Genomic DNA, 16,526 nt, shown 5'->3' on the forward strand with positions numbered 1-16,526 from the left:
AACACTTTATTGTATTTGTAAGAATTAAAAACATGTTTATTTTTAAATTTTAATTAAAATGTATTTTTATCATAAAAAAGGTATATTATCTTTTAATTTTAAATATCTTGTATGTTAAAATTATTAATTTTTGTAATAACACTCAAATATTTTTTTTTTATCTAGACAACCTATATCTTCTATTAGAGATAATTTTATTTGAATCGGATAGAATTATTATGACCGATAAAGTTCTCCTTCCTTCTAATACTTAAATATCTTTTTATACTTCGATCTTTTGGCTCTTTTTTTTAAAAAAAATATTCTTTTTAGTGATTTTCATAAAAATAAAGACATTTTACTCAGATTTTACCATTATTTTTATCTCCTCTTGGTCAACTTTCCAGTTGTTAGAAGAAAACATGAATTTCTTTTCGAGTTTAGCATTTGGATGAAAGTCTACAAATAAAAAATAGATTGGGCACAAATAATCCGTTCCCTAGAATACATCACTTTTTCTTTTAATGTTAAAAGTGTAGACTATAGTCTTGTTTGTGTATCAGTAAGATTTGGTTTGGCCAAAAGGAAAGTCAACAAATTCCCCTATCCGACAAGTTAAAAGAGACAAGCAAGTTTCAACGAGACGCCATTAGGCATGACTCTCGTGAAAAATTTAACCCAAGACAATATTACAAATATACAATACATACGCTTTGATTATTTTCAGTCTTGACCTACTAGAGAACAAATAAACTAAAAAACAAGATCAAGACCATAAATAAGAATTTGTATTAATTAAGGATATTTTGAGAGAAAATATTAGTGGGGAAACGTATGTATGGCATGCTTATGCTAGATAGAGTCTATTCCAGCTTTGGGCCTTCTGGCATTGGACCCATAGTTGTCTCTGCTATGTTACGCGTGGAATCCACTTGCATTGTAATGGAAAGTTAGATTGGAGAGTTGCATCTGGGAACGTGAGTGAGAGGCTGAGGGGGCCCCATGTGAGGGGTTTCAAGATCTTGATCTCCATTTTGTAATACTTACTGTGTCATCATCCTCTCTGCTGCCACTGTCCTATTGTCCTACCTGGAGGAGATAGTTTCAAAAATAGTACATGCACCTGATAAAGGAAAAAAAAAAAGGAGCATTTTGATTATACCAAAAATAAACCTCAAACATCAAGAGTTTGATCATATAGAGAATATTGATTGAAACATGACTTAATGTGCTCAGCAAGTGCCTTCTGAATCTAGATGCCCTTTTTAATGGAAGCTTTTCCAAGCATGTACTCTTCTTTCTATGGATACAAGGCGTGATATCGGTTCATGCACATCGTTCAAGGAGATTCAAAGACAAACTTGAAGTAATTCGGCGATCAGAAACTGAAACAATAATCTCTGTTTTGGATAAATATGCATCCCGTGTCTTTGTAATTTAGACTTAGTCGTCCGTGTTCATGTGGTGTAATTTACACTTGTGACTCTTGTCTGTGTTTATGCTTCTTATTGTGAAATATAACTAACCTGCTTTGCTACTGTTGAATGCCAATAGCCAACATTAGACTACATAGGAAATTAGATAAAACTAGAGGTACCGGTTTCAGATGGTAACTATATTTCAAATATTAAAACAATGTTTTGGCCAACTACAACCTGCAACTCTAAGAATTAAGTGCGACAGCAGAAGAGAAATTAACAAGCTTTATAAGCATTTAACCACCCCCTATTAATTAATAAAGATGTCAGAAACACATTTCCGATACCAAGCTGAAAAGGTTGATTCTAAATTGTCCAAAGCTCCAAGTAAAGTCATATGGCACAAAATGGTATGGCTAACATGTGCAAAAACACCTAAAAATGTGAACTTGAACTAACAGAATAAGATGCAGTTTAACTGAGAGATCATAAAGATTTTTCATGCAAGATGTTGAATCCAATAACAAAGAGTATGTAGTTCATAAGCACAAACCTGTAGTAATACTAATATGTAGTTAATCTATTAAGTTGCAGTAGATTTTTTTAGTTCTTTTTCTTCTTCATTGCAACTGTTCTTTTTCTCATCTTCATTTTCCCTGAAAATTTTGTAACTTTTTCTGGAGACTTGACTCTTGAGCTGTCCACAAGGCTGCTTTTTTCTGGCCTTGTAGGTTTGTAAACTTCTGTTTTTGAAGGATCTAAAACATCCTCTGAGCACAGAAGAGTGATGCCCATATCTGTGGCTTCATCCCAAAGCTCTCTTCCCTTTTCAAAATCCCCTCCTCTACAAAGCTTTGGAATGAGCACATCATAAACTGGTCCATAACCTCCCATTGAGCTTTTCTTCATTTTCTCAAACAGTTCAAGAGCATAATTTACCCTTTCAATCCCACAAAGAATACCAATCAAACTGTAGTAGAACTTAGGGTTTGGCACCAAACCTTTTCCAATCATTTGATCCACCATCTCTTTCCCTTTACCAAACCTTCCACTCAGAAACAACACCTTTGCCACAAGATAGTAGCTGAGCCAATCAGGATCACAACCAGAATTTTTCATTGTTTCAAGTATATGACGAGATTCCTTAACTCTTCTGGTCTTCCCTAGACAAGAAAGCAGTATGTTGTAACTGATTGAGGTTGGGAAAACATTATAAGACCTCATCTCCATTATGACATTTAAAGCTTCAGACACAAGTCCTGAAGGATTATGTCTAAGATTCCGTTCACAAAGGCACCTGAGGAATGTGTTGTAGCATAACCCCATTTGATTTCATCTCTTTAATAATTCTCCTAGTTTCCTTCACATTCCTCTGCACAGACCACCCATAAAGAATACTTCTATATATGCAAGGTTTTGTTCCTGTAATCTTGTCTTTGTGATGCAAAACTACCCCTCCAGCCCTCTTAGCATGCCCTTTGGAACAAAGGGCATTAACTATAGCAGTAACTGTAAATTCATCTATAGGACACTTATACTTGTCTAAGTTCTTGAAAATACCCAATGCCTCATCTTCTTTTCCTAGTTTAACCAAATTCTCAGCTACAGGACCAAAAGTTTCTGCATCCATGACTCGACCCTCCTTCTTGAGATCTCCCATCAAAATATCCATTGCCGTGTAGTCTTTCTTTTCAGCAAAAAGTTGAAGAGCATGATTATAATCCTTGTCTTCCAAATTTTGACTCAAATTCTTAATAGACCATAAGAAGAACCTGAGCAATCTTCTAGTGTGTGCCTCATGCTTAGTAGAATCGTTAGCCTGAGCTACAAGAGATGAAGTTAAAGAATCTTTGAACTTACTTAGACTCAACTCCAGCTCATCTAGCCCACCAACAGTGCTCATGACAATGTTGCAGAGCTCTTGCAACTGGGGATGAACAGACATTGGCTGCAATGTGGAATAATGAGAAAATGGAAATATTTGAAAATTCTGGGTACTCATATTTTGAAGCCAAAAGCGTTTCCACGCAGGTTTCAACAAGGCATGCATCTTTAATTTCATTCGAGAAATTCATCAAATAGGTATTTGCAGCGTTGTAACTCTAAATTTTCAGACACATGGGTTGTGCGAGATGTAATCAACCCCAACTGCATGTTAAAGAGAAAGGTAAGATGCTGGCATCCACAAAATCTAGACTTTAGGGACTGCTGATGAACCTCTTGTGTTTTAAATTTAGGGTTCGAAGCTGAACTTCAGAGTTCAGAGGTCGGGGTTAAACTGAACATATAAATTACCAGGGTTGTCGTGTCAGATCGATTGAAAGAGGGAATAACACGTCAACACGAGTTTAGAAGAATACTAAAATGTTTTTTTTAATGTACAACAAAAAGTTCAAATATACCAAAAAAGTTTTTGTAGTAAAATTTAATTATTATTTAAATTATAACACATCCTAGAGTTTTAGTTAAATATGTTTTTATTCCTAATAAATATGTTTTCTCTCTAATAAATTTTTATTTTTATTTTATATTGAATTCCTAAAATAATATATTTGTTTATAATCTTTGATATTTTGTTTTGGTATCTAATAAATTATTAAATTTTGTATTTATTTTTAAATAAATAAAATAAATTTATTTTTATTTCGACTATTAATACATGAAAAAATTTATTAAGAAAGAAGTATTAAATTCGCTAATTTATAATAAGTACTAAATTCGTTAATTTATCAAAGATTAAAAATAAGTGTCAATGAATAAAAATAAAATTATTATTTTATTAGAAACTCAATGCAAGCAAAAATTTATTAAAAACAAAAAAAAATTGAATATTCATTATGGATAAAAAGATATTTAAGTTTAAATATGAATTTAATTTTGTTATACTTACATTGTTAATTAATTAAAAGATTACTTTAAATGTTATTTTAATGTAATTATTATAAAAGTAAAAATAAAATAAGTAATTATATAAAAATTAATAATATAATAATATTTTTTTTTATTTTCTACTTCATATTAAATTCCACAAATATTATGCTCATGAATTGTTTTTTATAAGGTGGGTGAAAAATAAGAAAATATTACCAGGATGTGAAAGATCTCTTCTTTTTTTTTGTTTAGATATAGGTATTCTCTTTTAGAAGTAATCATATTTAAGATGTGGTAGAACATTAAATATGATTGGTTGGGGGAAGAATACTGAGGTATTCCTTTATATTGGGCTATTATTCTTTTATATTGTTTCACTACTGTGAAAAGAATCCAAGGAAACATGAAAGTGGGAAGGAATTCAATAAAAGGGGTGAAGGAGGAAAGGCAATTAATTAGCTAACACGCTACGCAATTCTCTTTTCCACCTTCCTCATATCGTGATAGTAATAGGCTGAGATGTTACAAAACCTAAGGATAGGGATATATGAGACCAGAAATTTGACTGGTAATTTCAATTGCTATAAATGGCCTCTTTGTAGTGAAAAATCTTTAATAGTAACATTGTCCAGAGGTTTCGGTTGATCATTCCACTCAACAGTTGGTAAATAGCTCAACCTATATTAGATGACTACAACTAACCAATATCAGAAATAATCACCCAGCTACTTTCAACCTTGGGTTTGACCACTCTAAATTAGTTTAATAACACAACACTTGGTACAGAGTAAAATTATGAAGAGAGATATCAGGATATGCTTGAGCAGGTTGTAAAATTTGTTTGACAGTAAATCTCATAATAGTTCAATAAGTTACAATTAAACAAAACTGCCATACTTTCAACCGTGTTGGACATGACCTGAAGGAGGTATACCTTCTGGAAGAGTGACGGATCATTCTTTTGGGAAAGTGATACCCAGCAAGAGTTTGTTTGAACTCCAACTGATGAGGAGGGTACCCAGGGGACTTGGATCAGCATCCCCGACAGACAGCACGTGCTCATCGATTAATGCTGTCGCATGAATTTTCCATCAAAACCAGGAACAGTGTCAAGTCCTCAACACGACAGTTTTAGTGCAGGAAGGAATTCATTGGCCATTCACCCTTTGGTCAAAGGAACAATTTAAGATTCTCAAGCATCCTCAGGAGAGGAATCTCTTGCTCCATGATTGTCTTCCTCTTCTTCATCATCTTCATCATAATCAGTGGAAGCAGGTTGCCCATTAAGATCCACATTAATACCATTCAACTTTCTGACAAACTGTCCCCTCACACGAGGCCGCCTTTCTGCGAGCCGTTTTCTGTTGACATACCTAATTTTCTTATCAAAGCAGCGCTCTTTCCTTTTCTGTCTAAACTTCACCAATGCTGCTTCTCTCCTATCAACTTTACTTATTTTTACTTCACATGAACTTGAACTTCCTAATGATGGCCAAGAATTAGTAGAAATCTGACCAGGTTGTAAGCAAATGCTCATCGGATAATATGGGAAGGATGTCATCCCATTTGCATGAGGAGGACATTGGGGAAGATGATTGTACTGTGCAATCATGGAAGAACCAGCATGACTCTGCAGGTCCTGGATATTCTTTTGATACAGTTGTGCTGATGATGGCATCATAACGTGATTAACAACTCCTGAAATATAATATGGATAAGCATGTTGAGCAGGCCCAGAACCATGACTACCATTTCTTGGATGCACCACTCCCTGAGAATGTTCTTCCTTGTAATGCTTTTGCTGTGAAACTTCCGTCGATGCAGGTGGAGTACAAGATCTCTCAATAGAGAAAGAATCGGGGATACTATTGCTGCTGGGTAAGTCATCTTGTGAATGGTTTTCAAACATTTCTTCATTTTCATGTGTTTTAAGGTCATTACCCCCCTGTTCAGTACATGCTTGATTCATATCTTCCACCCTGACTTCTGTAGTAGTAGTATTGTCAACATGAGCACTCTCTTCAACGTTTCTCTTAAGTGTTGTTGCTTTGACATAGGTGAAAAAGGCTGATGACTCTCCAATCTTCAGTTCACTCTTCTTTGGACCAGATAAAAAATGTCCTGCAAAATTATGGAAAATCAGAGAGACATCAGTAAAAATGACACGGGGTACTCACTTCAGCCAAACTTTATTCAACTTTAGGACTCATCCCTTTTAAACTGAGGCCAATTTTGAAATTATAACTGTAGAGCTATAGAAGGAAAAATATGATGTGCAAACTACCATCATTAGTTCTGCTGCTTGATGGATGCTGCCTTGGAGTAGCTGCAACTGTAATAATAAATAACACTTAAGCATGAATAAATGTATTTATTTGATTTTCATGAGAAATCAGATTGCAGATATACAGAACAAAATTGGCTAAAAGAATATGCACAAAGATAGGAAAAACTGAAGTTTGCAATAATCTATCATTTTATGGCATTCAAATATTTGTCCTATACATCCATAGGAAGTAACAAGCAGAGCATTACATTGTACAAAATTACTAAATAATTTTTTATTTTGAAAAATAGTAGTCAAAGGAAAAGGAGCAGCAGACCTGTTCGACGATCACTTATTCCAGGCACATCAGGCTGATATTCTGATAGAAGAGCATTGGGAAGCTCCACCACCACAGCAGCAATGGTGGCAATACTAGCCTGAAAAGATAAATGATATACATATATTATATAGTGTATCTATACAAAAAAAAAAGTGTCACATCAACACTTCGCTACATGCATCAATACATAATTAAATGGCTCTATACATAGTTATGAGTTTTCTAGTCTTTAGTTTATATTTTAAAAAAAAGTGTTTTCAAAATTGCCACAGACACACACACACATGCACGCACGCACGCACACACACACACATTCTTTCTTTACTTAAATACTGATTTCTAACATTTACCTCTTGTTCCTGTTGGATTGATACTCCTGTCTCTGGATTAGTGCTTCTTTTGGACTTGTCATCTGTGTCATCAGAGAACAAGGTGGTACTGTTTGTATTGGCATCACTTGGATCTGATGCTACCAGATCAAAGTCATAAGTCAAGATGTTGTTCTCTACAAGTCCAAGCTGCCAGAATAAAAACACTCATTTCAATTTGAGAAGATCTAAGTTTAACATTGGAAAATTTAGGGGAAAATGTCAGATGCAATGGAGATTCACAAATGCACATAAACAGTGAGGAAGCAAGCTAGAGAAAAGGGGAGAGGCTACACCAACATTCTATATTCCATTATGGTTATTCCATGTAAAGTTGTGTTTATTTATGACTTCTAAATCAAAGTTCTCCACATTATTCACATATGATGAAGCAATGTAACATATTTTCATGAGAAATGAAACTACTAATCAATGTTAGATGCAGTGATCATAAACTACTTTGCCAAACACATTGATTCAATTTTAACTTAAATAACAATGTAGTCAACAAGTAATTTACTGATATAGTTGGCAGGCAACATTTAGTATTACCTATTTTATAAGTTAAAAAAAAGCTTTTAATAGTACACCCCCCACCCCCCCAAAAAAAACACTTTTGGAGTTTTGGCCATAACTTTGCACCAGCAAGCTGATTGGCTTAGCTCTGGTACAGCACACAGGTGGAGAAAATGGCTGGTGGGTTGATCAAATCAATCTCAAAGCTTTCGAAGAAAAAGTGGACAGCATGGAATAGAGATGCTTAAAGTCCATGGGAAAGTCGGTCATCAGTATTCATTTCATATCATCATGGAATAGAGATGTTTAAGGACAAGTGGAAAACCAATAATCATATGAATAAACAAAATATAAATTAGAAGTTGGGAAATACATACCATGCGCCTCCTTCTCCACATGTGTGTCCACAAATTTAGTAGTTCATTTGTGCGTAAAGGCTTTACTAGGTAATCTGCTGCTCCAAGCCTCAAGCACTTTACAACAATGGAAACCTCATCTTGTGCAGACATCACTTAACACCCCACCCAAAAAATAAAAAATCATTGATGAGGAACAGGATATAATTTGCCTAACATAAAGAGTCATACAAAGTTCATTATGAAAATAAAGAATCAAGGCTTACTTATAACAGGGATTCGACACAATTCTTTATCCCTTGCTATGTACTTCAACAACTTCATGCCTTTCTTTATTGGAAGGTCAACTTCAGCTAGTATGATATCTATATATTGCCCCTCCGCATTCAGTGCATCAATTACTTGCCTAGCTGACCTTACTGAAGTAACTGTGAAGCATAAAAAATCCAGTGGTCATATTTTCAAAAGTTGTAGCAAGCAACTCCCCTGCACAGGCTCAATTAAGGCTAGCTTAGGGAAGCTAAACATTCCTCTAAGAATCATCTTTCGTGTAACACCTTGAACAAATGGGTAAGGTCCTCAAACGTTGAAAAACAAAAATGATAATTTGCATCAGCCAAAGAACACAAATATTTGGGCAGAGAACACAAATCTAGTTTAAAAACGAATGGAAGTAACTCAATAACACATATAAAATTGTCCTTCCATATTTTTGCTAACTTCCAAATCAGAATTATCCTCAAATGAACCCAGAAACTCACATCACTAACCATATTCTAGCAAAGCAAATTTCAATTTAATATTTTTTACAAGGCACAAGCAAAACATAATTCAACTTTGTAATTGATATTATATCATCCTGAATCAGAACAATAATTGACACCAAAAGAAGAAAGTTCAATTCATACCCTGGTAAGAGCATCCCAAAAGAAGAGCAAAAACCTCTTCAGAACTCTTGGAATCGTTATCACACAACAAAATCCTCACTTTGCTTCTGTCAATGAATCCATCGCCACTCTTACTATTATTCCCACCAAAGTTACTTGATTTATCGTTCAAATTTATAAGTTCCTCAGTCTCAGTTTCAGCATCCATCGTGACCACTCTTCCCTGTACTAAACAAAAAACAACAACAACAACCCAATACTAAAGCTCCATACAAAATCAAATCTTGCAACCACACCCCCAGTCAAGACACATAAAACTCAAAACCCATTTGTTCATATCCGCTGATCGTTGTAGCATCAGCAAAATCCAGGTCTGGGAGAGACGGCGCACGTTAGCAGCTCAAACCAAAAAAAAAAATCAAACTTTTTTTGAGCCAGTAGTGAGGTTGTGAGAACAAACATGAGAGTTTTATGTGCTAGGGATTGATTGGGATTTGAATCTGAGGGGGAAAAAAATACCAAATAGATGGTGGTGGGAGCTAAGGTGCGAAGAAGGAGAAGAGAAGGGGGGCGTAGGATAGCAAAAAGGGTAGAGGGTGACGTGGAAAGAAGGGAGAGAAGAGAAATAGAAATAGATATGAGTGGGTTAGGGTCTGGATAGTTAGTTAGAGATAGAGAGCAGGCCACGTCACTCCCCAAATCTCCCTTATTTTAAGGAGACACAATCTCACCAAAATATCCCAAATATCCTCTTCAGTCCCCTTATGTATTTCTCTTTCTTTTTTAATGTTTTAAGTTTAATTATTCATTTATATTTTTCAAACTTATTTCTTTAAGTGGATTTTTTAGGATTAAACTTTATATTTTATTTTTTAGGATTAAAAAATTCACTATAGTAACTAAAAGGAATATAAATTTACGAATGCCACTTGCAGAAGAAAAAAGAACAAAAATCCTATATAAGTAAATTTACTTGATAAGTAATGTACGAATGCCACTTGCAGAACCTTATCTATTCTATATAAGTAAAATTTACTTGATTTTTTAACATTATTTGTCTGCGGAAAAACAAACGAAAATATGTTTTAGGATTAATTAAACTTTTAGTCACTCAATTTTTTTAAATTTTAATTTTTAGTCATTATCAATTTTTAGTCTATACTATTTTTTTCAGTATTTTTAGTTTTTTATTTATTTTTATTGTTTAAAATTAATTCAAAATATATAAAAATGAGAAACTAAAAATGAATAAAACAACAAATAATCTTGAACAATAAAAATAAATAAGAGACCAACAATAGGTAAAAAAGATTTAAAGATTAAAACACTAATGAAAAATTAACAAATGACTAAAAATTATCAAAAAAAACTTTTAAAATACTAGAAACTTAATTAAACCTGCATTTTAAATGTCAAATCTTGTTTTAATTTAATAATTTTTGTTTCTCTGTAAACAAAATAGTACTCTTTAAAATTATATGTCAGAACGGGTACGGTACCTGTTCAGTCGCACCAAAATCCAAATGCCAATTGATGTAATTATTGTCTTTTTTTTTAGTGAAAACTTTTTAAGTTATCTGAAGGAAGGAATGACATCCACATCAACAGCCAACAGGAATTACATATCCTTCATAGTTTGAACAGATATCAACTGAGACTAATAGATGCAACATCCTAGGTTGATCCAACTAAATAAAACTGAAGAATAAATAAGAATTTTATAAAAAGATGTCCTTGATAAAAAAAATTTCTCGAACAGTGTAAACATAAAGTACACTTATTCTCCAATCTTGCATTTGGGCCTCCAAGATTCCTAACCATGTAGTATATTAATGACCTCTAAAAACATAACATGTTTGAGCATAATGTGGGTTAATGTGCAATATGTTATATGTGTTTGTTTCAACCTTAAACTCATCAATGTTTATTACCCTTAATACCATCATGTAAATCATTGCTCTGAAATATTCTATGCCACATTAAAGACTGAATGGACTATCCATACTGAGACTCGGAGATCAAGACAATAAGGCTATAAAAATCCTAACTCTAGCCACCTTAAATCATGCATATACTATATCCTTGACCTCTAGATTCTTATAATATTGACTTGAATATCGGAGTCTTTGCATATACATTCCTCTAATGATCATGAATAGCAAGGTACATGATCATTTCTTTCTACACTTTATGCTGAACAATCAATCACATGGTGTTACTGAGAAGACAAAAGAGAAAAATAGAAAGTTTCTCCTAGATGCATCTTGAATGCATCTACTATACTATTAGTTGGATTTCCCACTCAAAAGATTAATACATTTCAGGCGGGACAACGACAATGTTTGGTCTTACAATAACATTAAAACAAACTAGTATTTTAATAATCTGTTATCACAATAGGTGTCAATTATTTAGTTTAGGCGATTGTGGTCCTTAGCATTCCTGATTTCTTCTTTTGCCTAGGTTGGGAAATTCAAAGATGAAGCCACTTAATAATCACAGGTGGATCTAATGCTTTGCCAAATATGAGTTTAATAGAATCTTTTTTTCAATTTTGCATTTCGTTTACGCAACATTTTACTGAGGATATATGTTAAGTCCACATTATCGTCATAGAATTCATGGAGAAGAAACACACACCTCTGAAAGAAATAATTAAAATTCAATGTCGCCATTTGTTATGAAAGGATTTGCGCAGATTTAATACATATGACGATGTGATCTTTTGGCAGAAATCACAATTGTCAATCATTATAAAGGGATCCTAACGTGGAAATCACACGATTCTTCTCTTTTGTACATGATTTTATGAGAAGATCAAAGAGTATTTCCAATTAAAACTTGGACATGCCAATCTATGGGTTGGTGCAATTTATTTTCCTTCCTCTTCTGGGAGGGGAGGGGGTCTTTTACACTATGAATTGTTTTTGGGCATACCCCTTGTTTGTTTGGTCCGAATAAATCAACTTTTAAAGGCTGAGCTAGAGCTAAAGGATAATTCTTTCGCCACAGGGGCAGGGCTAAAGCTATTCGTAGTTCATACACTAATGCTATATAGGAGCTAAACAAACTAGCAATTGTAGAATATGATTGAAAAGCCTTTTCAACAAGACAACGCTCAAGAAGGCATGTCCTCAATCCAGTCGTTATGCTATTACTTGACCCAAAATCTCCTGTTAGCGAGGTAAAAGTGCCATGTTACTAGTTCAACCAACTAATTGTCTTTTTTCCTGGGTAAAAAAAAAAAACTAATTGTCGTATATAAAGGGACAAATAAATTTTTTGGTAAATTTAGTTAGTAACATTAAATTTATTGGTTAAGAAAATTGGTTGATTTAGTTAATAACATTAAAGTTGTTTAGTAATTTGTATCATTTTTTTTAAAATTACCCTTTAAAATTATTGGGACTCATAATTTTTCTTTTTACTCAATTACTTTCTGTCTAATTAATGTGTTAGTCTTCAATCTAATGTATTTATCTTTTTAATTCATAATATTTATTGTAAAATAATTAAAAGTATTTTGGTAAAAAAATAATTGATGCATAAGATAACTTGGAAACCAACATTAGGATCCATCCAAACTCTCCTGTTTGTCCCTTAACATGAAGAATCAACTAAAGTAACCATGCCGAATGGTCATTCTCTCCTGTTTGTCCCTTAACATGAAGAATCAACTAAAGTAACCATGCCGAATGGTCATTCTTGTACAAGGAAATAATTAGTAGTCATTCTTTCTCTTTACATAAGATATCAGTTTTTGAATCAATAATTCCATGTTCTTTTCTTAATTCTTACTTATTCATTTTTGCCACAGGAGAGGAAATTCATCCTGTAGTTCTAGATGGAGTTGAGGAAATCAGTGAGTACTGAGTAACCAGAAAATTTAAAGGTATGAACATCAATTGAACTACAAACATGAAATGGAACTAACTTTACAGCATAACCAATATTTAATCTATCAACCTTAGCATGTAATAACTAACCTATACTTAATTATCAATTTCCTTCTATTTGCTATGAATGATCAATTTTTTGGCAACTAATTTAATCCCTGCATTCTGCTGATAATCATACGGATCTAAGGAGAAGACGGCATCAACAAATGTCCCAGGCATGAACAAGGAACCAAGTTCTGCAGCATCAAACTTACTGAAGAGAAGTCTTTGCACTGTTCCAGATGATTCTCTTTGATATATTTCCGTGGCATAAATAGCAATGTCTGCCACTACTGCAGTAGGTATGCTGTAAAATGAATGTTACAGAAATCAGAGATATTCTCATTGAGAAATCCTAATTGTTTGCCAATTAGGATCACCAAAGCAGAAATTTTGGATTAATTTTGCCATTCAATTAATGGTATTCTTGAACTTATCCCTACTTGTGATTCTAACCAGTTAATGTCATCCCTTATTTATCTATATATAGCACAAAAACAAGGGTACCCCACTACTACCAAGTGGGATCTAGGGGAAGTTGATGTACACAGTCTTTCCCCTGCAAGCAAAGAAGTTGTTTCCAAGATTTGAACCCATGACACTAGGTCAAAAGGCAGTGACCTTACCACTGCACCAAGGTTCACCCTCATAAAGCACAAAAACAATAAAAGCATAAATTGATGCAGTCATTTCTAATAATTTAATAAAACCAGGAAAATAGACACGGTATTGGAGAAAGCTTTCTAGGATGCTTCAAACCCCCTCGGCATGGTGGTCATGTAAAACTGAATGCCCAGTTTCGGGAATAATGTTAAACGCCTTTATACATGTGAAGTGAAACAGTCATTTCTACTGATAAAATAAAATAGCAGGTCAAGAACTTACTGTAATCTGACAGTAGGATAGTTGAAGAAGCCTTCTTTCCTAATAACAACAGGCCTCCAATCAGAGCTGCTACCAGAATCCACGGTTAACTTCTGTGCTACACGGTCACATGCATCAAGAACATTACATAGACTTGGTGATGGATCAACCACAAAACTCAATCGTGGCCGGCCAGCACTATCAAAAAACTTTGAGTTTATTCCAAACCGCACTTTCAAATCAGTACAATGAAGCTGAAACAGGAAACCTTCATGCAGTAACTCTATTCTTTGACTGCCACGAAAAGATGGAACAAGAGATGCATCAATAGAAGGTATACATATTCCATCAGGTTCCAAAACAGCAATAGAGCTGCTGCAAGGCTGAGATACAGAAGATGAGGAAGCCAAATCAGTTGACTCTTGCATGGGTTTTTCCTCCAAGGCGACATCTGACTTAATGGATTCTCTTTTTATTTCAGCCTCAAGAGTGCTCAAGTTAAAAGGATCTGATTGATCCATGTTAGGATCTGCAATATTCGAGACATTCCCTTTTGGGCTGCTCAATGCAAAAGAAATTATTGGACGATTTTTGTCTTTGGATTCAGTTGCAGGAGATGATAATACAGAATCTTTATTAATATTTAATAAGCCCCACTGTGATGGAGATTTCCCATTACTGCGGCTTCTTGTAGTAGCATTTGGTGAAACCCAACTATTTGCAGTGAATATATCTGGGAGACTTGACTCCTGTAAAAACAGATATAATCAACATTTTATGACAAGTTCTTAAATAATGCTGCAAAATACATAACAATATCAGGAAGGAAAGCTTTGAAACTCATATATACAAAAGATTACATAGAATAAGAAAAACATATTGTTGTTTCTTAAAATGCCTTTTTGATTATTCAGAAGGAAGCGCAGGTATTAAGGTTCCTCCATCAATCATTTTCTTAGTAACAGTAAAACCTGATTCCAGCCAAAAGTAGGGTAGTCCTGTCTATTTAAATTGTAGACTGAAGACAGATTCTAAACCAACCCCCGCCCCCAAACAGATATGACATAGGAATTTTGATGAATGTGACTATGTGAGTATTCTGCTGTATATGAATTTTATGTGGAGACCATATAGTGATCCAACCTTAAAAAGCACAACTGGGAGATAGATACAAGCACTATTGATGTCAAAAGGTAGTACGTTAAATAATTTAATTAAAGCCAGAAAATGCATCCAGGTATTTAAGAATTATAATACAAGTACTCGATGAGAATAAACCAAGGAAAAGAATCATCACATTGCAAAACCAAGGAAAAGAAGAAGAAGAAGAAGATTGGTCAAAGTGTGCAATGCTATTGCTAGCCAAGTCCTGTTAGCATCTATCACTAACTGCAAACAAGATGCCATCATATGACTGAAATGAGAAACACACAACTAAATTCTAGCAAGATGATACATTGCGCTGAGCGACACAATGTAACCACAATTTTTTTTCTTGATAACATTAACCAGAATTAACAAATAGTAATTTGGTTCTTTCTTCTCACTTATGATTTGAAAAAAAAATACCCTTAACTGAAACAAAAAAAAAAAAAAAAAGCAAAATGAAGTCTTCGAATTAGAAATCACCAAGAATAGAACTGTTGCACAGTATTTGAGGACTTCAAGATTCATCCGAACATCATCCAAGCTCCTGAATATCCGTAGCAGCAAATATCAGCAAAGAGAAATTCAACATAAGATAAAATTGCTTGCATGTTAGCAAATAAATAGTACCTATGTGTCTGGCGTCCAAGCCCAAAATAAGTAGCAAGAGTAGCCATCTGCAACGAACATGAATTAATTAAATGCATCACAAACTTACATACATACATACATACATACATACACACACTAACTGAAAGGTAAACGGTAGAGGAAGAGACAGTGTTATGAATTTTGACGATAGCTAGGTACCTTCATGTCACCAGCTCTTCTACCAAACTTTTGAGTCAACAAAACCAGCGAGTCAATGGTCCCCTTAGGTTCAGGCGGTGGCTGATTAATCTCAGCAAACGCATCTCTAATCCGAACACAGTCGAATCTTATGATGTTATGCCCCGCCCAAATCCTCCCTAAACAGTCAAAATTCAGAACAATTGATTAATTTCAGTAGAGAGAGAGAGAGAGAGAGAGAGAGAGAGAGAGAGAGGAGAAGAAAGAAACCGTGGAGGAGGTCGTAAACGAGGTGAGCAATGTCGGCGAAGGTAGGGGCGGCGGAGACAGCGGCGGCGTTGATGCCGTTGCAGCGCTCGGACAAGGGGGTGATGACGGAGAGGTTGGCTGGGCGGACGAGAGTGGAGTAATCGCGGAGCTCCGTGAGCGTCCTGGGGCAAACCAAAATGGCGCCGAATTCCAGAAGCGCAAAACCCTGCCCCGCCCGGGTCGGAACGCTGGTCTCCACATCGAAGAACACTATCTCGGATCGCTCTTCACCCATTGGAATTCAAATTGAAGATTTCTTTGTTCCATTGATTGGAGCAGAGCACAACATATATATAAGACAAATGCCGTGATTGGGCTTTCACTCAGGCCCATTGCTTAAGTTATTACTAACCCGCCCATCAGGTATCTCTTTTCGTTTCGTGCAATGCAAGCAATCCTTGGGAGTTATGTTAGTTATACTTTGCTTCTTCAAACACCATAGCATATAGCAACTCCTCAAGCATCAAAAAGATACTATT

At 34.6% G+C, this 16,526-nt stretch overlaps 2 protein-coding genes and 1 pseudogene across 2 annotated transcripts; all 3 read right to left on the reverse strand.

The window, feature by feature from the left end:
• Window positions 1-552: 552 nt before the first annotated feature.
• On the reverse strand, window positions 553-3,737 carry LOC114411840 (annotated as a pseudogene).
• A 1,130-nt stretch (window positions 3,738-4,867) lies between these two features.
• On the reverse strand, window positions 4,868-9,669 carry LOC114411841 (two-component response regulator-like APRR1). The gene is made up of 7 exons (XM_028375566.1): window positions 9,023-9,669; window positions 8,381-8,542; window positions 8,136-8,269; window positions 7,225-7,392; window positions 6,872-6,971; window positions 6,553-6,600; window positions 4,868-6,389 (listed from the first exon to the last, which is right to left on the reverse strand). The coding sequence occupies exons 1-7, from the start codon at window positions 9,207-9,209 to the stop codon at window positions 5,461-5,463; spliced, it is 1,728 nt and encodes a 575-aa protein (XP_028231367.1). The 5' UTR covers window positions 9,210-9,669; the 3' UTR covers window positions 4,868-5,460.
• A 3,089-nt stretch (window positions 9,670-12,758) lies between these two features.
• LOC114411842 (protein NEN1-like) lies at window positions 12,759-16,324 on the reverse strand. The gene is made up of 6 exons (XM_028375567.1): window positions 16,009-16,324; window positions 15,760-15,917; window positions 15,580-15,626; window positions 15,433-15,496; window positions 13,825-14,552; window positions 12,759-13,246 (listed from the first exon to the last, which is right to left on the reverse strand). Exons 1-6 carry the CDS (start codon window positions 16,280-16,282, stop codon window positions 13,012-13,014), a joined length of 1,506 nt encoding a protein of 501 aa, XP_028231368.1. The 5' UTR covers window positions 16,283-16,324; the 3' UTR covers window positions 12,759-13,011.
• Window positions 16,325-16,526: the final 202 nt, after the last annotated feature.

Source organism: Glycine soja, chromosome 5 (assembly GCF_004193775.1).
Source record: "Glycine soja cultivar W05 chromosome 5, ASM419377v2, whole genome shotgun sequence".
Classification (NCBI taxonomy): Eukaryota; Viridiplantae; Streptophyta; class Magnoliopsida; order Fabales; family Fabaceae; genus Glycine; species Glycine soja.